The sequence below is a fragment of the Eucyclogobius newberryi genome, unplaced genomic scaffold, assembly GCF_026437365.1.
Source record: "Eucyclogobius newberryi isolate DKJ021-1_F unplaced genomic scaffold, fEucNew1.0.hap1 SCAF_12, whole genome shotgun sequence".
Classification (NCBI taxonomy): domain Eukaryota; kingdom Metazoa; phylum Chordata; class Actinopteri; order Gobiiformes; family Gobiidae; genus Eucyclogobius; species Eucyclogobius newberryi.
In genome coordinates, this window is record NW_027315746.1 from 23,933,295 (window position 1) to 23,956,469 (window position 23,175).

General features: G+C 39.1%; 1 protein-coding gene across 1 annotated transcript in view; it reads right to left on the bottom strand.

The window, feature by feature from the left end:
* Nucleotides 1-21,534, bottom strand: part of LOC140356542 (solute carrier family 22 member 23-like) — a 57,103-nt gene extending 35,569 nt beyond the window's left edge. Inside the window, exons 1-3 of the mRNA XM_072441567.1 lie at nt 21,044-21,534; nt 3,756-3,859; nt 1,944-2,098 (exon numbers count right to left, since the gene is read on the bottom strand). Of these exons, the coding sequence (XP_072297668.1) occupies nt 1,944-2,098; nt 3,756-3,859; nt 21,044-21,499 (715 nt within the window). The 5' untranslated portion in view covers nt 21,500-21,534. The remainder of the gene's footprint in view (nt 1-1,943; nt 2,099-3,755; nt 3,860-21,043) is intronic.
* Between the last annotated feature and the right edge of the window lie 1,641 nt (nt 21,535-23,175).

Sequence of the window (23,175 nt, forward strand, 5' to 3'; positions counted from 1 at the left end):
GAGTAAATGCTCCCGCTTCACTTTGTGCCTCTCTTTGTCCTGAGCTCAATGGGGCCTCTCAGGATATACGGTGTGAGCTAAATTAAGATGACAAGGACATTGAAGGAGCACTGCATGTCACTGTACCCTTGTTCCTCTATTAAACCTCTGTCCGCATGAGCCAAATTGCTTTTAGGATTTATTTGTATTTTATAGGAAGTATTATGGGTCTAACAAAACATTAAATCACGTTATTGTATTGCAACACAAGACGTATTTAATGATATGCTAAAGAGATAATAATTGTGACTATTTTAGCAGCAGAATTATGTCCAATGTTCGATTCAATCTGTAAAAAAGTAATATATCTATATAAATAGATATATAAATGTAGAGTGATTTTAATATGGCTGTTTATATCACAATATTTGTTACTTTAGCATTCAGAAAGTTTGATTGCATAAAGCTGGGCACATCATATTGGAACAGTAATGTTTTAGAATTAAAGAAAATTATGGATTTCACAATTGTTTTATGTGTCAATAATTGTTATATCGTGATGTTTCTTCTCACAATGATTGTAACAGTAAAATTTACAGCGATATCCCTAAAATTTGCACCGTGCTGCCTGATGGTCGAGTGGATAAGCACAACACACATATGCCAGACTCCAAGTGTTGTTTTATGTTCTAAATAATATGTCATAATAAAAAAGAATAATTTGCACCAACATTTCAGTTCAATTCAGCCAAATATTACACTTTTTGAATGGTAAAATGCCCTCAAAACATTCTGGTAATCAGGAAGTCGATTGTTAAAAAAAACATAGATTTGCAACTATATTAGAAATCCATTACCTCGGAGAGAAAATATGCCCGAATTATAATTCTATAATTAAAACGTACCCACTCAACAATGTCCAGTTTAATAAATGTTACGTGGTCATTGCCGCACAATCACACATTTTTCTTCGAGCCGAGCGCTACCCAGCAGCTAGAAATGCCAATTAAAAACCAAAGAGCTTTTTGATTGGAGAGAGAAGGACGGGGAGGCTGATAGTGGTGCAGAGAAATGTTATTGCAGCACACACTGATGCAGTTGATTTACTCCTAACCGCGGCTTACGGCTGAATTAAGTTTAAAGATGCATCGCAAACAGGAAAAATTACACAGACGGTTGGGGTTATTCTTTGTTTTCTACATACATGAACATGATTTGTTAAAAGGGAAATATGTGAATTTTTATGTGGAGGCTCCAAAATCTTCTCTTCTAGAACCTGGAAAGTTTCACAAAATGGCTATAAAGTAGCGATCTCCATGGAGACAAGCAGGTGACACCACTACCAAACTAAGTATTTTTTGGCCACAAAAAGCACCTCTATTTCAGTCCGAGTGAAAAGTACATATACTGTGAAACATTCCAGGCAAAGCGTTGACATTTTCAACCCTCCACCAGAAAACGCACATACTGTAGAACACCTTTATTTGAACAAGAAGAGGTTTCGGATCAAAGAGAACATAAAACGTGCTGCACAACAGACACGTCGACTGTTTGTTACATTGCCCTGTGAATAGCACCAACATAATGATTCAATTATCACAGTATCGACAACGGGAAAGGCTGAAATATTGAGTAACATCACATAGAAACTGCCACGTTTGTGTTAAGAAATCTACCATTTTACAATTGTTAATATGTCATTTCTTTACGCTACACTTTCAAAGCACATGACTAAACCAAAATACTCAAATATTACTCAAGAATACCACACGTACTAGTAAACAACTGATGAAGCTCTCAAATATCTTACGAGACCTGTGAACTCAAGCGTAGGAACGACTTGGACATGAATTATTATGAGCACTTTAAAACATGGCCAAACCTTGGATGTTATGAGCCAATAAAAATGTGAGTCAGTGGATCCCGTGCCAGAGCGAATCATGCATCAAGAGTGCGGGACTTACTCAGGACGTAGAGAGAGAGGCTGATCCCGGCCAGACAGAAGCCTTCAAAGAAGCGCAGTGTGGCGAACATGGGCACGTTGATGGAGAAGGCCACGGTGAGACCAAACACCAGCATGAAGAGCACGGAGATGATCAGCACCGGGTGTCGACCCACCCTGCACACAGACGCGAGGAGGCAGTGTTTAGTATTTATTACCTTTAGTGTGGTTTGGTTTCCTTTTTTGAGGGACAAACAGTCGCAGTCCGAGCAGCTGATGAGGCTCGTGGAGAGAATCATGACGTCTTGACAAGCATTTACCATTTACATTAGCCTTGAATTCTAAATATACAATAAGGGCTGTAACAATTAAGTAATTATCATGACTAGATATCATAGACAATAATCACGGTTGTATTTTGACAATTGTAAACCTTATCTGGACTATTCAGACATTAAAATGCATACAAAAATATATGTCGGTGTAATCCCTCCGTCCAGGAGTGTTCCATTGTAGAAAAAGGTTCAGTTGTATCATCTTTTCTAAACTGAGTCCAGATGACTACAACTGAACCTTTTTCTACAACCCTAACCCTTTGATTATAGCGCACATTCGTTTCAATAAGCTTCTGCAAGACTAAAAATGATAATGTCCATCCAGTGTTGCATTATTGTTCACCAGTTGATCTTGTGTTGATGATGTGAGAGAGTGACCACTGCACAAAGCCTTCTCCAGCTCCTCACAAACACTCTCACTGAGGTTTAAATCTGCAGTAGATTAGTTTCTGCTTCTCTTTAGATGTTTCCTCTGCTTGACCCGTCTCAAACACACTGACATCTTTTCCATGGTTGGTTCAGACACTTCAGTTTGTTCAGGAAGAGAGGACCTACTGTATTTGCTTAGTAGAATCCAAGAGGCGACTTTATTTGGACACACAGAGTATTTTTACATAACAGTGGTCAAATCAAAATGTCAAAATCAAAATATGTATTATCAATAATACACTTTATTGGTAAATGTTCTCTATCTAGAAGCATCCAGTTACTGTATTTCAACATTTATTTGGTTCAAAATGTATTTAAAAAGTATCAATGTCAAGTAATTGTATATTAGATTTTGTATTTATTTGTTATTCACTAAATATTGAATACCTTAAGCCTGTTTGCCCATTCATAAAAGTCACTGCACGTTACTGGACAAAAAGTATACATAGGGCAGTGTCAGTCTGTGACAAACGCACACAAATACAGTCAATTCCAGCTTTAGTTTCCTGGTCACATACTGCACTTGATCTTGGGAGCTGTTTTCCACGGGTAGGATTTGTTTGCATTTATATTACATTATTACAGTCTTGGCTACAGTGATATCATTTAAACCAGGGGTGTCCAAACTTTTTTCACTGAGGGCCGAATTCTGAAATTTACACGGAGCAGAGGGCCACACACAACCCGACAATGAAGTGAACCACTGGACATTTTGCATTTGACCTAGTTTTGATGCACTTCCACGCCTTTAATAAGACTTGGAACAATACTGTTAGGTTGGTATAACATAAACAAGTTTGAATTCGTCCAATTTTACTGTAATACATTTTATAGTAATATTACTTTTACAGTAAAACTACTTTTTGTTGTTTGGGCCAATTTAGCCGGAAACCTGAGGGCCATCAAAACTTGGTCTGAGTGCCGCATTTAGCCCCCGGGCCGCAGATTGGACACCCCTGATTTTTAACAGTAAACTTCCCCTATTTCAGAGCACACGAAGTCCTGTCTTGTAAACGTAATTTGAAGATAATAACACACATTATACACAATGAGTAAAACAACAATCTTACCAGTCAGCGAGGATCCCAAACACCAAGTATCCAAAGATGGACCCGACAAGAAGGGAGAACTTTGCAATATGGACTTTCCAGGCCGAGTCGCACACCAAACTCCACTGTGAAGACAAACAAGGACATTTTAAATCCATCTATTGTATTTAATCCTTTTGGTAAGTCGTATTTGTTGCTCTTTCACCACAGTCGGTCAAATCTAACAATCCCCCCGTGCTCGGTATGTTATCCAGTCAGAAGGAAACACATTTGCTTGCACCATTAACTTGTGAAATGTTATTTACAGTGGCCGGTACAAACATTTACTGCAGGAGGACGGTAATGAGGCAGTGGTGGCATCTGGACATGGTTTGGTTGGATGAGAGAAGTTTACAGCTTATCTTCTGCGTGCAGGCGTAAAGCAATAACAGGTACAGTGCGAAATTGATTTGAATTTGGTCCAATCGACAGAGGTAACGCAGTGGAAAATGCCCAGCTGAAATGTGGCACCTGTTTGTGAGAGGAATGCACAATGTTAGTTTGTAAGCAAGTGTTTTCACTGGAGTTTTCGGTTAAGAAAGAGAAAATGGGTGATGCAGCTTTTTTTTTTTATGTTGGAATTGTGGAGTGGTGAGTGTCTGTCGGCTATGTTCCAAAGCTGATGTCAGATAAGGGCATTTTCTCTCCTCCTCACGAGTTATTGCTGCCAAATGCGAATGATTCTCATCGCCAGACGCCAGTTTATCTTCTTTTTTTAAAAACTTTTTTTAAAGTATTCCCATTACGATTTTCAGATAATATTATCTCCAATATGAATGTGCTGAAAGGTGGTTTTAAATGTATTAAGGGAGGTTTAGTTATCAGAAATGACAGTAAAATGATCCACCAAAGTGCAGCAGTGTCACTTTACACCCTTTTTTGGACGTTTATGAAACGTTTTTTTACATTTTCATTTTTAGTCAGCACTTTTTGCAACCTTAAAGGCGTAATGGACGATTTTTCGCCGATTGAGAACTCGGCCCGACGGATCGCATCGCATCTCTCGTCTCCCGTAGATTTCCGTCTCTTCTGAGTCAGCTCGAACAGTCTTTCTCTGTCTTAATTTTATCCTGCACACTGAGGGAACTATATTATGATAGATCAATGCGCTTAGACACAGGGAAACGTGCTGCTCTCCTGGGGACGAGCCGGACGAGGCTGCAGGTGAGCAGTAGGTGCTTTTTATGATTGATACGTGGCAGGACTAATCGGCCGTCCACGCCACGAGGAAATGAGACTCAGATTTGGGCCAAAACATCGTCCATTACGCCTTTAAAAAAAACAATTACTCAATATTAAAAATGTTCAAATCTTCTTTTGCTGCAGCCAAAATATTCCTCAGGTATCCATCAATCATTTCCATCGTTGGAGTTTTGTATCTGAGATTGAACATTTTAAAGTCGAATGGAATGTTGGTGTTGGAATTAAAGTAATGAATCGATAAAAACAGAAATACGTTCTATTATTTCACTGAAACATTCACTCCTAGATGCGAATAGATACCCAAACATCTCAAATAAAAGTTGCATTACACTGACATACATTTTTTTAGGTCTTTTAGGTTGTACTTACTTTAAATATTTTTATTGAATGAATTGTTGACATTTAAATGGTTTTGACTCAAAAAAAATTGCAGATATGTTTTCTGCAATAGCTAGATCTAGTATTACTAAATAAATTATCCATACCCATATTTTTCTTTTTTTGGGGGGTATCTAATAAGTTATCAAAATTAACCAAGAATTTTACACCTGGCTCTGCCCATCATTCACATCTATTTACCAGAGATATGTGATGTTTTCACATTTTTACTTATGAAAACATTGAGTAATAAAAAAGTTTAGCCCTTTCTGATTTCTTCTAAGAGGCTTTAACCTCTCATAACCTGTGCCCCAGTGACCAGCGCCGAATGGAACGCTCCAGGATTACCGAGAGCCGAGGCGGCATCACATGATCCGGGCATGCCACTCATTCACGCTTTTAGTATCGCTGTCAGCACTGAAAGACACTGAGGCAGGCAAACTAGTTCCTCTTGTGTAATCAATGGCAAGGGCTGAAGGAGAGCGGAGGCGGGGCTAAAGTGAAAGAAGCTGCAGTGATGAGTGGGCGACTACAGAGAGGCTGAGGTGGTGACAGGGCAGTCAGTGGAAGGGAGACTGCACTGGGTCATGATGGGCAGGAAAATACAAGGACGCCTCATTTCCACGTCATGAATAGTTTAGTGAAAGGGTCTTGGTTGAGTACAGCACAGTGCATGAGCGTATAAATGTATAATGAATGTATTATAGATCTCAAAGCTGGTGACCCCAAGTGAAAATGTATGCCTGTATTTGCCTGTACCTGTATTTGGATATTAGGGGTGGGCGATATTGACAAAAATTCATTATCTTGATAACAATATTCAGACAATATTTCCATAAAATAAACCACAGAAGTCCAGAAGAAATGCAACTTTATACTATTGTTGGAGATTAAACCAGACTTTTCTGTCTTTTTGGAGCAATTTCTTTTTATGGTTTTAATTATAGACAATATACTTAAAAAACAATTGTGATATTTTTTTCACTATATCTCCCAGTTTTAGTAGAGATGTTATTGCTTTGTGTAGAATGTTCATCAGTATGGCATTTAACGTATCCCTCTCCATGGAGACAAGCAAGTTACAGGTCAAATCTGTGGAAAGACGACCCCGTTTTTCATAGTAGTTTTGAGCAATAAACACGTGCATTTAAACAAACGCAGAACCATTGTCTGTTCAAGGTCATACTCTGGAAGATTACAGGCAACGCAAGAACATCTCCATGGAGACACGCTGCATGGTAGTGGACCCCCCAACAGAAAAGTGACACAGCAGTAGTACACCTTCCTCCAGTGTCTCACATTCTCTGCCAGCGTCATATCAATCACACAGAGACAGATAAGCTGCGCCATGTGCTTTGTTCAAGGATATAAACGTTTTTTCAAACTTCACTGCTCGACTGTTCCTCCTGAGCCGCCGCTTTGTGATTCAATGTCCATAGAAACCACGGGGAGAGAGTATTCTGCTAGTCTCATCTTAAAGTGATGTGACAAGCCAAACTGCATGGTATTGTCGGATCCATTTGAATAGGAAACACATGCCAGTCTTGTTAAGAAATATTGAGTTTGAATTAAATAGAGATCAGCCTGGTCCACAGCCAATCCTCTGTCAGGGAATGTATGTGGTTTGGGGCATGTTTGGACTAATGTATACGTTTTCTGGATGGTTCGCAACCTGCTCGACCCCATGGAGACTATAAGGGAGCGGCATCAAGGCCAAGTTACAGGTCAGATCTGTGGTAAGAATGCCAAGACCTTTTTGATCAATAAAATCACCTATAATTAAATAAATGTAGAAAAATAACGCCATACTGGTGATTATTTCAAGCAAAACATTACATCTCCGTGGAGGCAAGTAGCTATTAGAAAATTTAGATAATGTACCTATAAAAAACTATTATATTCTATTTGTTATGCTAATTAAATGAATATTAAAAGCTCTTCTTTGTCTCTGATAAGAAAAAATCCTATTGTATCAAACATTGTCATCTGATTTATTTGGTCATTTTGCTTAGCCACATTTATGGAAAAAGCTAATTACCGTATTTCCCAGACTATAAGGCGCAGCTTTTTTATAGTTTTGGCCAGGATGCGACTTATACTTATGTTTATAAGGAGCGACTTATATGTGATATTATTTGTTATTTTAACACATTTCATACTCCAGTGCAACTTATATATGTTTTTGTCTTCTCTATAATGAATTTTTTTGGCTGGTGCGACTTATACTCCGGTGCAACTTATAGTCCGGAGAATATGGGTACACATATTTCTTTACAAGCTTTTATTATAACACTGTTGCGTTCAAGTCAAAAGTATATGGTTTGATGATCCAAATGCGTCATAGCCAAGCTCCTATAAGACATATGAAGAATGTCCCCACAAAACCCTTCGTTGAGTCCAATCTTTGCTGCTCGCGAGCTCTAAACTTATTTTATTACTCCCTGTCAGTCTCGTCTCGCTCATTTGTAAGTGATGAATCGCGAGTCGCTGAGTTAAATGTGTGTAAATCTATTAGGCCGACAACACAAAACAATTAGAGAGTTGGTGCAAAGTAGTCAAAATACCCAGAGTGTTCAGCCAGTTCAGCAAGTGATTGTAGAGGCAGAGATGATGAGCTGCGATTCCCATTATGGCAGATGAAAACTGGGCGAAGCTGCACATCACTGCATGAGCTGAGGAAGAATGATGGCTGGACTAGGCTAATAAACAACACAATCATCGTTATGGAAGGATGAGAGAAAACACGGAGAACGGACTGCAAAAGCACAAGGAGATTGCTGCATAGTTACTGCCTAGCAACAGAGCGTTGGCGCGGTGGCTCTCAGACTTCCAAGTGTAAGTTTTAACACGGCGGCTTCACCGAGTGTCGCTGTTAAAAAGATGCAGTTAGAATGAATGCGGCACATATTCAATGGCAGATTTGAAGGGAAAAAGCGCAATACGGTCGTAGAAGTAGTGTCAAAGGGTTGATTTAGAAGTTTCTAAGCGTTTTCACGACGAGAAATAAGCTTGGTTACTTTATATTGGAGGGCGATATATATGTAAGTCTGTGTAAAGTAACAAGAAAGAGTTGGAATCATAGTTGACTGAAGTGATGAATGGTTACCAAATAAGGGGTACCGTATGTTGTAAATGATTGGAAAAAGTACAACGTTAAATATTACAATGATAAAATAAAAAGTAACTATTATTTACTGACGGGCACAAGAAGAACACATATCTATTAACTGTTAGCCCCCACCAACTTATGCTGTTTTCCATTTGTCCATGGAGGTCAGAACCCGGACTTCGGAGCGGCGGAGAAATAATGAGTAGTACATTAGAGTTAATGTACTATATAACGACTCAAATACACTGATAAAAAGAACAGGAAAGTGCTAAGTCGACCAAAATGTGGATCCAATCAAGTTAAATGACTAACCTGGGCAAGTTATAAATCAATGTTTGAGAGTGAATTTCTGCTTTTGTCGTCATTAGCGCCGTGTAGACGTTAGCAACAGTAGCATAACAGAACAACTATAACCACAGAGGCTCAGGAGCGGCGCAGGAGCAGGTTTAAAGGAGGAAGTCGTAGAGTACAGTAGAGAGCAAAGTACTACTAATATTTGATCTGTCGGGTATAAAACTGTATCCATATGCATTTCTGAAATGTTGCCAGATTTTCTCGATGTAAGAGTGAATTTTAGCCCAACTCTAATGTTGAACCTGAGGCCTTAGTTATTTCATTACTTGTATTAATTCAACTGTTTTTGACTTTTTTCGGCTGGATTTGAGTGTTTTTCGTTGCGTTCGTTGTGTTGTTGTGACGTGAGCTAGCTCCGAGCGAGCCCACCAGCCCCCCCCCCCCCCCCCCGCGCCCTCCGGCCGCGCTAAAGTACGGCGTGTCGTCGGTACACGTTTATATGAAAGAGGAACTTCACGAACGATCGGGACACGCACTGGAATCGCTTTAAATTAACTTGTTTTGACTTTATTCGGCTGGATTGAGTGTTTTCGTCGTGTCGTTGCGATGTGTCTTGGCTCTGAGTCCCCCGGCTCCGGCCCCGCCCCCCGGCTCCGGCCCCGCCCCCGGCTCCGGCCCCGCCCCCCGGCCGGCGCCGTACCGCGTTTCCACAAAGGAGGAACTCATGAAACTGCGGAGAACAGTCGTCTTACCCGGAGATCGTCACGTTATCCCGTCGCAATACTGACCTAACCTAATACTGATGTGCAATTCTGTCATATGTGCAATTACTGTGAAATTCATGTGCAATCTATGTGCTGTCGTGACACATAATTCATGTGCAATTACCGTCGTGATCACATGCAATGGTATTTATGTATTTATTTGTCTATGGGAGTTTTTATTTATTTATAGGAGATCTTCTACTGAAAGTGTTTTTCAGACTTCCTATAAGTGTTCTGTTCTTCTGTATCTTCCTCTGTATCTACCTGCGTTGCACCAATGAAATTTCCCCATGTGGGACAATAAAGGAATATCTTATCTTATCTTATCGTATTACTTACTTTATTACGGATCCGCCGCACTTAGATTATTGATTTATACAATATAAATAAAATAATTATCATAATTTATTTTTTTTATAAAGTACCGCCGATAACGCAAAATAGCATTAAATTAAATGTAAAAAGCGGAAAAGAAAACATCTTTTGAAATTATATTTATATTTCGTCCGCCTGTGCAATATATTTCATTTAAAAATCCATAAACCAAGTAATAAAATAACTGCGGCCTGATTGGATAACGTCAGAAATTGTCTGTTTGCTTCTGTATAGTTCTCAATCAACAAAACACCTTCTAAAACACATAATAGGGTATATATTTAAACATAGGGTAATATATTTCCCTCTCATTTTCTTTCTAAAACAACTGCTTTTACATTACACTGTTGTGAATTAGAAAGCTGGTAAAGTACCTTTAAATAAAAGTGTCAAAATTGAACAAACTCATAAATCTAGCAGTTGCATTTTGCCACCGAAACCTCAGGACTCAACGCTCATTAAACACTATAGTAAAAACTTGGCAGGTAAGTCGATAAAGACCTTTCCCTCTGCCCTGACACGTTGCCCATATATGTCACTTCCTGTTTCCCTTGTTGACAGACAGGAACTACTTCACATCCATCAATCTCCTCTGTTCCCGGCTGCTCGCTGACACGTTGAACGCACCACGGCACAGTTCTGTCACTTGGTATGTAAACCTACACAGACTATAGTTCCCACCCACTGACAAAACAACACTTATCACGCTCTCGGCACACAACTTTATCTGGAACACACAAGCAAGGCCAGCAGTCAGGGGCCTTGTTTAATAAAAACAACTACAGAATATGTGTTTTAATATGTAACATCAATATAATAACCTGTAGACACATGACAACTATTCAAACACAGCTGATTACAGTTGCTATGATGCATCTTCTTGTAGATGAGCCTTTTATTAACGTTACTAAGGTATTATTAGTATGTTACTAATAATACTTTGCAGTATGTTTAGGTCAAACAGTAATACATAGGTCTGTCACCGACTTAACGTTCAATAAATAACAGTTGGAACTATATTTTGTTATATATCTAGTTGTTGTAGGACATATTTATTTTTTCTATGTAGTACAATAATATCTGAGCTTCAGAGAGTCAAATAATCAAGTTCTATGATAAATTACTACGTAAGTACTACGTAATCACCCATTTTTATTTTTATTTTCATTTGGCTTTGTATTTGTTATGGCTGAATCGATTAATCGCAACTAATCAAATTATTTAGTGATTGAATAATCCTCAACTTGTCTATACACAGGTTCTAAAACACAATATGAGCTGAGAAAAGGCATTTAGTGACTGAAATTGAGCCACGAATGCATGAAAAAGGCACATAAAATGTGAAAATGTTGTGTATTTGTAAATGTGCTCCACCAGATCCTCAAACAGCGTCAGCTTCATCTGGTCAAATTTAATACAAATCTTTTCATTATGTGATTTTTGCATTCTAATTTAAGAATCGAAAGAATAATTATTGTTAGTTGCAGCAGTATTTGCAGTATTTGTTGGTTAACTGGAGTAATTGACGCAGTAGTAGTTTCAATATTATCACATATTCTGATATTTTGATGTGGGAAAAATATATATTGCACTAGATGTGTTAGTAATACACTAAACAAATGAAGTTTAATATCAATTTAATCAAGCTTGAGTTATTCCAAAAATAATAATCAAGAGTTTTAAAGGTTGCCGGGGGTGGTATGATTGTGTATCTCTATGCAGGGGAGCGATTGCGAGACGGGGTCAACCAGCTGGGTAAACAACAGCGCTGAGAGGACAGAGGGGACAGAGTGCAGAGTATCTCCTTTCACATCCACAGTGCAGTTGGAGTGAGCCGTCTCCAGCGCAGTGAAAGGGGACTCGGCCTTATCAGACACTTGCAACACCGTCCATGAAGTTATACAAGAAAACTGCACGACTAATCAGTAGAAAACAGCCAATTGTACAGCACGTGTTTTCTTGTCTGGCGTGAGGGACAATTGACAAGACTCGACAACACACAGTGTTATCACGTTCAGGGTATTGACTTTACTGTTTTGTCTCTCAGTGTAACTCTATTTCAACTATAGCTGGGCAATGTTTGAAATGTAGATTAAATCGTAGATGTTATTAAGGTGTATTGTTCAGAGTAAAACATGCTACAAAAAGAGCTGATTGAAAATTTGAATTAAAAGAGTTATGTTGTAAACCAGGGCAACATAAGGCCTGCGGGCCAAATCAGGTCCTCCAAGCAATTTAATGGCCAACAACCCAGATTACAAATTAAAAAAAGGAACAAACACAAACCAAACTTGTTTACTTGTTCATTTTGGGTTAGCACTAGTTTAGACCTGGTTTGGCCTTGGATTTATGCTTCTTTAATTCTGCTTTAGACCTGTTTTGATTCAGAGTTAGTCCTGGGTCAGACCTGGTTGGTACTAGTCTAGTCCTAGTTTAATGCTGGTTCAGTACTGGTTGAGCAATTTTGCAGAGCAGTGTCAGTGACGCATTTTGTATGTTCATTTCGCACAAAAATCTAATCTATCAGTAGGTTTTTTGTATTGTATCAACTGAATTTATTGAAACAGTGTTGTGGATATTTTGTACGATCTAAAATGTTTTTACAGTGGCGTGTTGTGCACCTCTGGTCCAGAGGCCTTGGCCCTCTAAAACAAACCAGCCCTTGGTAAAATTAAGTTGAATAACCCTGTTGTAAACTTTCAAATAAAGGTATATAAGGTGACATTTCTGAACAGTTGTGATTCATCTTACAGACATTTCACATCTATTTGATAATTAAACCTAAACTAATATCTTTAAAGACATGTTTCAAGACATTCTTATTAGACATAATATCATCTAACTGTTGTTATCATGATATACCGGTACATTTTTGCTCCGAATTTCAACACAAAGGAATAGGTTTGATACTCGAAACCAGTTTCAATACCAAAATAATACTACAAAACTATTTATTTAAGACAATAGACTGCAATTTACAACACTTATACTTTCTTTATGTTACCATGTGGTCTTATACTAGTTTTAGTAAAGCTCAAGCTCATTCTAAAAGTGTTGAAGTAACAACAAATGAAAAAAATAATATAGTGAAGATTCATTCTAAACTATTAAGCAACAATTTACTTTGGTCGAAAAGGGAATTGTTGCTTACATTAATATCTAGTTTTGATACAAGATTCAGTATCGAATAGAATCATACGCAGTGGGCTGTAAAAAGGATTGTCTTTCATCAATCTGAAATGTAAAATAAATTGCAGGTGGCAGGTGACAAATATCAGTATTAAAAGGTGAACTGGTGGCAGAAGTAGAGAGCCGGATGACAGCATGAACGAGGAGGCATGTAGGTGGATCAAACAGGCCTTTGAAGCAGAAACAACGGAGGACGGCGACAGCGCTTGTGCCCACAGTTTCACCAGTTGAAATGCAGTCAATCAAAACGGTCAGATTTAGCATGTTTGTGTCTGTGTCATGAATCAGAAAGACAATGCTAAAAAGGCCCACACTGATACTTCTAATTCAATCAGATGTACAGATGTAATCAAAGTACACAATAGCCCTATTTTAAACACTCGACTAGAGGTTGATGGCTTGATCCCAGCGCTGACCATTGTATATAGTTGTGTCCTTGAGCAAAAGACTAGTTCCACCTTGTCTATGAATACAAGTGTATGTTGTGTGTCTATGTGGTTTGCGGTGGTTAAATGGAGAACAGTTTGAACTTTCTGGATCAAACATGGTTCTAGAATAAGCTTAAATCAGGAGTGTCCGTGGAGTGATTGTACGAAGGACTAAATGAAGTGTTTAGGACAGAACTGTTTAAGACTGTACTATAACTACTGCAATCACTTCTGCTATTTCAACTACTGCATTCTCGGATAGTCTTACTGAAACCAGTACCACCACAACTTCTATTGCCACTGCTATAAAATACTTGCCTGACCCGCCAGCCCCGCCCACATTCTGTTCAGGGTCTGGAATCGTAGTCAGAGCCAATGAAATTGTCGGTAATCCATTTACCTATCCAATCCCAGTTGGAGGTTTTAACGCGTCACACTGAGATACGGAAGTAGCGCTTTCCAACACCATCAGGAGACATTTTCTGCGTTCGGGGACGGCTAACGCGCAACACGCCTTGTTGACATGGGCTACGTAATATCCGGACCCACACACAGTTTTGATAAGTAGTTTGCCAAAACGTGTTGGGAATGGCTGGTCACGCAAATAAAATACTATACTGCGACTTGTCCCACAGACAGGATTCTAAGACTGAAGACTGCTTTACGTTCAATTGTACATGTTGTATTCAATTGTGTTAATGTTTATAATGAATTGATGTATTGTATTAACTGTTTAATTTAATCACAGAAATGTTTTTTATGAATTGTATTAACAGGACATCCTTATCAATGAGAGCCCTCCCTGTATAAAAAAGGTTAGTAATAATATACAGCCTCTGCTGCAGTTGCCTGTTCTACAAAAAATGTTTCTTCAAAACAATTGTGTTTGTGAACTCCTTAATTTACAGTTTATGGCTAAAGACGATATATTGTGCTTTTTCCCCCAAGGTATTTAGCATTAAAATATGAAATTATACTTAAATCATTATTTTACATTTTGTTCATTCTTAAACCGCAATATTGATTCAAAACAGGTCCACTGATAAGCCCCACCTCTTTACCCTGTAGTGGCAATTCACCATTGTGAGAAAAAAATATTTCATTTAGTTGCTTTATTGTTGAATTTTTTTTTTTTAATTAAACTCTATGGAGTCAGAATTTTTTAAGTAATCGCAAGTAAGTTCAGAGCTGTGGGTGGAGATGAAATCTGAAATTTTGAGAACTTAAGCCTCGAATGCAAGACAATACAGCATAACTCAAACATGCATGAATCAAAATACAACTTTGAGCAACATAATTGTAGCGCGGTCACAAAACAATTCGGGAAATTAGACCAAAAATGACTCATGGCGATGTATATCGTTACAGCAGCCCACGATATCGATACTGTATCACCAATATATATATATATATATATATATATATATATATATATATATATATATATATATATATATATATATATATATATATATATATATATATATATATATATATATATATATATATATAAATACATTAGCATTCAATTTAATCACTTCAACCTATACAGCGCTGACATATGCGCTTTCTATATGCCGTATCATCACTGGCTCTTAGACGATGAATGGGCTCAAACGCATACGTAATGTCCCACCTGGGGAGTGTGGAAAGGTTAATCTTTGCTTTAAAGAGCATCTCAGGCCACTGTAAGTGCTGTGGCCATACCATAGACACCGAGCGCTCTCACTAATGATACGTTCTCAGACACAGCCCAATTACCACGCACCCCGAGGAGAGATCCAACTCATTTAGACTGGCTCTCCACATTAACCACTCAGAATCCTTCACCACAGCAGCCTCCATCAGAAGTGATACATCTCAACGTGATTTAGAAGTGTTTTACTGACCGGCTTCTAAGGTGAAGCTGTTTTACTTTCTTATTTGCATAGTGTGGTCATATTTCAATTGTTTTCTGTGATTTCACTGTTTGTCTAATGTAAACTATGCATATGTATTGACTAAGGGCAAAGCTTTGTTTTATTCACCCACATTGACACAATCTATTATTTGAATAAGCTTTAAAGTGTGCATATCATAAAAACATATTATAATTGTTTTCCCCTTCTCATTTTACCAATAAAGTTGCATTTAGAGTAGTTCCTTCCTGCTTGAGTAATCGTTATTCACCTGCATTCAAAACACGGCCATTGCTCTGTGCGTGGATCTCAAATTGTGATTGTTTTCTTAATTTGGAATACACAAAAGATTCAGCAGTGTCACGGAGCCATTCTGGAAAAAGACAAATCCACTGCTCACTGCTGTGAACTTCTCTCCATAGGTGGGGCCGCCAATATGGTCCAGCAGCGCAGTCTTCACCCAGACGTCTGCGGAACCGTTTGTTGTTTAAGTCTTCTATGATAAATGTTGAAATTCAAAATGTCCATAACAGAAAATAATGATCCATGGGTGTCATGGATTAACTGAATCGCAGACAAAAGCATATGTCCTCTTTAGGGGTGTGCCAAAATATCAAAATATCGATATATCGGGACACTAAATCTGGTGATACAGTATCGATATCATGGGCTGCTGTAACGATATCTATCGCCATGAGTCATTTTTTGTATAATTCATTTTTGGTATAATTTCCTGAATTATTTTGTGACCACACTACAATTATGTTGCTTGGTTAAAGAAAGGAAACTCGTTTACGCAAAACATTTTACATTTTGACTGTTTTGATGATTAAAAATTGTGTATTTCATTTTAACTTTCTGCAGGTCGTGGTTTAAAGAAAACATTTTGGTAAAATGTATTAGGTTTTTAAAAAAAAGTGATATATCATAGAATATCATAAGAAATATATTTATGACTGCATGTATCGCAAAATCATGATATTACCGTATTGTTAGCCGTGTATCGTGTATCGCACCAAATCGTGAGGGACTCTGTGACTCCCAGCCTTAGTCCTCTTTAATCATGTCTTCTATGTTGTTTACTTGGCATTCATTTTAGTAATAAATATGGTCAAATCTTGATATTTATGTGTGATGGAATGTTTTAACACTGATTAAACACACCAACTTTGGCACTTGCAAGTTGATCACTCCATCAGTTCCTTTTCTAACGTGACAGGAAACACCGAAAATAGGACACGTTCTGATCCGTCAGTATTAAACCATTAGAATCATTCCAAAATGGCCTGGCTGCTTGCATCACAGATCACATTTACACGGCAATAGATTCAAAAACAGACATGGAAGCGTTTCTTTAAATCCACTAGACGCCTGAAAACCTTGTAACACAAAGACAATGCACTGAAAACTGTACTGTTCGGTTTTTAGATTGAGTTAACTTAAACCTGTATCACAAGGGCATTTTCCTTAGTATGACATTTTGTTGTTTATTGACACCACCACATTATGAAGATAACTTGACTTCAACTGAGCGGGCCGAAGTGGCGTACAAGAGCATATTATTCATGATCGGCATTTCACACATTAACAGTGCAACAGACTGATTTAAGACTCGTTTGTAGGTTTTGACAGTAACATTTGATTGTTGTTGCCACTCTACTCTGCTTTTGAGGGATCAGGTGTCCGGCTAAGCTCAGTCATGTGCGTTCAGCCCCGTGCAATCCAAACATGCACAGAACGGCCTAATCATCACTTCCTGGTGCCGTCACATCCTAGTTTATGTGCGTACAGAGCAATGGGCTGTCAACCGGGGAGAGCGTGTCGCAAGACAGTCAATCCTTATTTCGTTAGGGTGGCGTTAGGGGTTAGCCATCTGATTCTTGCCAAAGCGACCTTGTCAGAAAGTGAACTGAAGAGGTCAGGGAAGACAAGCGCATGTCTTTACCCTGTGCACGCATCTGTCACTGAGCCGTGCGGCTGCTGCTACTGTCAACATGACATTTGGAGCTATTTGTACAAAAGCAACCAATAACACATGCAAATTCAACATTTCTCCAATTGCAAACTAATGAAGACTGTTTTAGCCTCTTATTTGGGCTGCTTAAATGTAATTTAAAAATGTGATAATTAAATATATGATGTGTAAATCTACAAGAATACACAAAACAATGGTGTTTCATCATTCACGTTTTTTGTCAAAGTGCATTATGTATCTTTTAAAGGGTCTGTATGATGCTACATAAAGAAACACCACCTGATCGGCTCAGTGCCTTATGTGTCCCACTGTATGGCATTATTAAACGTATCTATCTCCATGGAGGCGCCACCAGGCCAAGTTACAGTTCAGATCTGTGGAGGGGCGATACTAAAAAGAAGAGTGCATGTTTTTCTATGTATTTTGGCAACAAAACCACTTGTGCATTTAATACAACTGTAAATATGAATAAATAAAAGGTGTCTCAGTTTAGCACCATACAGTGGGACAATCAATGCAAAGTAATAACAACCTGAACCTGAAAGTTACAGCTTTAAGGTATAAAATCTATGAGGGAACAGGAACCTTCTTACTTGGTTTCATGGTTTTACCCAATTCTCAATATTGAAGCGAGACACTGCGGGTGAATAGGACCAAATCTTAAATTTAGAGATATCAACTTGAAACATAAATGTAAGAAAAGCATGTACACAAGGTTTTCATACAAAAATAAGCCATTTGATGTGTACAAAATGCCAAAATTGCCCATATTTTGGACACATGAATCTGAAAAATGGATAGAGCCAGGTTTAAATGCCTTGGTTCTTTTCAAACGCAAAAACAATGTACATGTCAAGGATCATTTACATATCTATTTTTTAAAAGTCAACTTGATTTGTTGAAAATTGGCGTTAAAAAAAATCACTTAATTAAATCAGGCTTAGAATGAGGCATCAAATCCTTCTGCGAGATCTGTTAAAATCCTTCTTTATAAGATCGTAAAGTTTGATGTGTGTTGGTACTACTTAAACAGCTGATCTTTGTGTCTATATGGGCGACTTTATTTTGAGAAATATATGGATTTAAGTTGATCAAATGAAATAAAACCTCTTTAGGGGCAGATTGAACAATTCAGCTGTTTCCAGATGAAAGCTTATGCTGGAAGAACAAACTGACCAAAACACATTAGTTTTGCCTGTTGTGTCAATCATCAATTCATCAATCAATCCAACACATATTCATGGCCACATAATTGTTATTAACATAGAGACTTCACCATTACTAAATTCAGTTTCCGTTGTAATGTTTTAAAGCTATTTTAGTAGCCGTTATGCTTCTTAGTTCGTGCATAAGCTAAGAACAATAGTCTCCCACAGTAATACGAAGCCACAGTATTCTGATTTACTCTGCCAATAGAGAAATCCTGAAGCTTTTGTGATCACTTTTATTTTTGCCATCACTTTTTTCTTCTCACATGTTTTATTGCAGTAATACTCCTTCCTCCTCCTCTGCGTCCTCCACCTAGAACACTTTCTTATGACCTCACCTCCAGCTGCAAACCTTGAGAAGCCCCCAGTGTATTAAGCTCTGTATCACACCGTCTTTATGTCACCCCACCCACCAAACGACTCACACGCACGTCCCTAATGGCAGCGCTCGAATGCCACAGCTGCGGTTTATGTTGTATTTTTACAGAGGATATTATCAGCAATAAGCAGATCGGCTGTTTGCATTTCCCATTCCTCTCAGGCCTTACGCACCGGCCACGATAAAGGGGTTTGAATGTTGGCCGCTTCAGAAGGGACAGATGAAGCAGATTAAAATGCAATTTACTGTGGTCCGCAAGGGGCCGAGGGGTTATCGCTATCTTCTGTGTACAATACGGTTTCAGATCATGTATGGTTGACTTTGATGAGTAAAGCTGTGTTCTCGTTGAGGAGTTATTGCAAAGGGGCATTTAAAGGAGACGTATGATACAACATCAGCTTTAATGAGCTTTTATCCTTGATACAACAGTGTTTCCGCATCATTTATTTACTCACAAGTTGTATTTTTGATTGATTCATGCATGAAGTTTGAGTAATCCTGTATTCTCCTGCAACTGAGGCTTGAAAATGAAAGTGAGTTTTCACTTACTCCTTAACTCTGCCCCCATCTATGTACTTTATTATTTGATTTATGATTTTGATTTTATGATTTGATTTATTATTCTTTTTTAAATAAAAACACGTACATTTCAATCCACTTCGTGTTATGATGAAATGTCACCATGAAGAGGCGGGGCTTATCAGTTTTGAACAGGAAGTCAATGGATCTGTTTCTATTATTAAGGTAATTTAGATCAATAATGTGGTTTACAATGAACACAGTGTCATATTATGATCTACTTATGATATAGAGTAATTGATTATAAGTATCTGAAAATAGCATGATATGTCTCCTTTAATAGCGCAGAAGCAGGTTTCATAATGTTAAATCTTAGTCCAAATTCATCATATTCAGAACATATTTCAGGTATTGGAAGTGTGTTATGAACAAGATACAGGTTGTGACAGGTCTAATAACATAGGGGATTCATAAAAGTTGATATATATATATATATATATATATATATATATATATATATATATATATATATATATATATATATATATATATATATATATATATATATTGGTATATAAAGGTATATTCGCTGAAGTGATCGTATTATGTACATCAATAGAAGAAAAAAGGGGAAGAGTTGAAATGCTGATAGGTCCTGTTTGGTTAGGGCCTGGATTGGGAGGGAGATGTTTGGTCAGGGACGGTGTTGCATTATAGTAGAGTGTGCACCAGGATGACCTTTGCTCTAAATCAAATGCTCTTGGGTCTATATTGTCCATTAGAGCCAGGAGCTTCTACCATTTGACCTGAAACTATAGTGTGAATGGGGCTGTGTGTCTGTGTACTAAACATGTTACTGATTGGATGACTCATGGTCAGCAGGATGCACGGTGTCACCCAAAGTGGCACAGACACCTTCATTGGTGACATGTTTTCAGAGTGCCAACATTGTACATCTTGAGTTAGACAGAATACTAATACATAAGGAACAGGTAAGCAATACAAAGTAAATGGATAATGCTGAAACATACATCTTAGAAAATAACTTTTGCGAGGGGTTTTCCAGGTTTTCCAGGCGATGCAGACTCTAGAAGATGTTCTAAAAAATGTATATGGCAATGATTTCTATATAACTAACATTCAGCCAAATCTGAGCCTTCTCCTGAGCTTCTTTAAATGCCCTAAGCATTTTAAGATGTAGTATTTTGCATTAAACACCTGCCATTTGTGATGAATAATATAGTGGTTCTTTTCAAATTGTACTGTACACATGAAATCATTTATACTCTGAATATGGAAAAGCAATGGCTCTATGGCAACCTGACTTGTTGTCAATAAACCATTGTATATGTCATGGCACACGTGAGCAATAAAGGCTTGATAACACAACAGAAGGAGTGATGACTGCAGAGTTGAACTGTGCAGATGAAAGCATAGTATAGGAAAACAGAATGCTGTGGTGCATGGCATAATATCTGTGAATAATTCATAAGGAGAATGTTCCAAATCAGAACAGCTATAATGGTGCCTTATCCATCACGTGCTGCTTACCTTTGTGACCACATTCTGCACGAGCCCCGTGTGCATATCAAACGTCCACTCACTGCAATTGCACTGCTGCATGCTGCTAGTGTCATTGTGGCTGCCGCTGCTGCTGCTATAACTCCCGTAAGTGTCCAGGAGCGCGGCATCCCCGGCGGCACCGGTCACGTTGGTCCGGTTGGCCACGGGATGGACGCACGTGCTGTTGGGCTGCGCCAGGAGGAAATTGTCCGAGTACTGGCTGAATCCAATGAATATCGCGGGGATCCATGTCAGCACGATCAGCTGTTTCTGGTACTTCCCAAAACCCCCGAGGAACGGCAGCACGGCACCGTCTATGCGCGTGAGCAGCCCGGCCGAGGACGAGTTCTCCGGGGACACGAATCCGTTCTCCGGCTGCTGCTGCTGCTGCTGCTGCTGCTGCTGACGGTCCTCGCCGCCGGTGTCGAGCTGCACCACGGCCATCTCTCTCGCGTCTCGTACCGTGATCGGTGCTCGGTGCTTTCTCCCCCGCGCGCGGCTCGAGACAGACGTGTGTTCCGTTGCGCAGAAGGAGCGGAGAGAGAGAGAGAGAGAGAGAGAGAGAGAGAGAGAGAGAGCGGGAGAAGCCGTGGGGGGGTTTGCAGCGCGGACCCCCTGTTGTCGTCTCTCCGCCGCGATGCGTCAGTGAGTGAGCGCGGCGTGTGAGCAGTCACTCAATCGGCTCCAATGGAAGGACGCACGTCTCTATTATCAGGAAGCACTTCCCCCGTGCGCGTGTGCGGGTGCGTGTGCGGGTGCGGGTGCGTGTGCGGGTGCGGGTGCGCTCAGGAGCCGCGTCTGGGGCCGACTTCAAAACAAACTGCGGCCAAAAAAGAGGAGGCGGAGGCGGCGTTGGAGGGTGGCGGGGTGCAAGGGTGGGATGGGTGCCCTCTCCGGCGTCGCGTGATCCATTTGTGATTCCCTCTGCGTCCGCCGCGTCGCTGGGAATGTTCCCGCAGGTTCCCGCAGGTTCCCGGGGGCGCTACAGGTAACTCACCTGAGCATGAAGCCTCCGAGCGGCTGAGTCAAGCCGTCAAGCCGAACGTGGACGTCTGCAAACGCCGCGCTTGTGTCTTTGTGAGTCCAGGAGAAGTTTGACGGGGACGTTCGGTGGCGTTGTCCGCGCGTCTCCACTGCGCGCACACGGACGCCTGTGTGTTTGAAATAATAGAAGGCTTTGTTAGAACAGGCTCAGCCACCGCCTTTTCTGCTCCAGCATATTTAAATACAACTGCGTTAGGATAAAGTCCAAGGGTTGTGTTAGGATTGGGTCGAAGACATGAGGCCAATACGGTCAGAATTAAAATGAGGGGCGCACAATTAATGTATCTATAGTAACAAGATTGCCTAGTGTCAAATAAAAGGAAAAAAACGTTGAAACTGCAAATGAATATATTGAACTGACATCTGAACATGAATTAATTCACATTTAATTACCTGGTTTGGTCAGCATGTGCGTTTATTAGCCCATTATAATAGGCTAATATAAGGGCTAACAAGTGTGTGTCAAATTGTTGAAGAAGTTCCATCTCCAAAGTTTAAGTTTCAGCTTCTAATTCTACTAAAAACAAAAGCTAAACGGCCAAATAAGACTATGTTTTCTACAAACACAATTTTGAGAAGAGTTTCCTGATCATGTGACTGTCTCCTACATTTTGTCAAGACTGTGTTTATGCTGTGTTTATGTGCAATGCTTCCTCCTGCTGGACGTGAGGTGAGATTACATTCAGGTACTCGTAAAATCAAACTAATTGGACTTGATGACCCCAATGAACAGTAGGCAAATTTATACTGCCTAATTATGTACAAATGAAATATCAGTAACCAATATATTAGCTGATTCTGTTATTATTATTTAATTTACTTTAATTTGTTTGAATTAGATTAAATTCATTTTTATTTTCATTTTCTCATACGAACCATTCATCTCCTGCTGAAGATGGCCAAGTGCGCTGATGACCCCTAGTGGACAATTATAACATTACATGCACCATAATCATGATAACACGCAGGTGAATACACTACTTGGCTTGCTGTTTTAATAATAGCACAACATAGTATTAATCTAATTTATGAAGTATGAAAATGATTTGCCAAAAAGATGATTAAATTATATATCT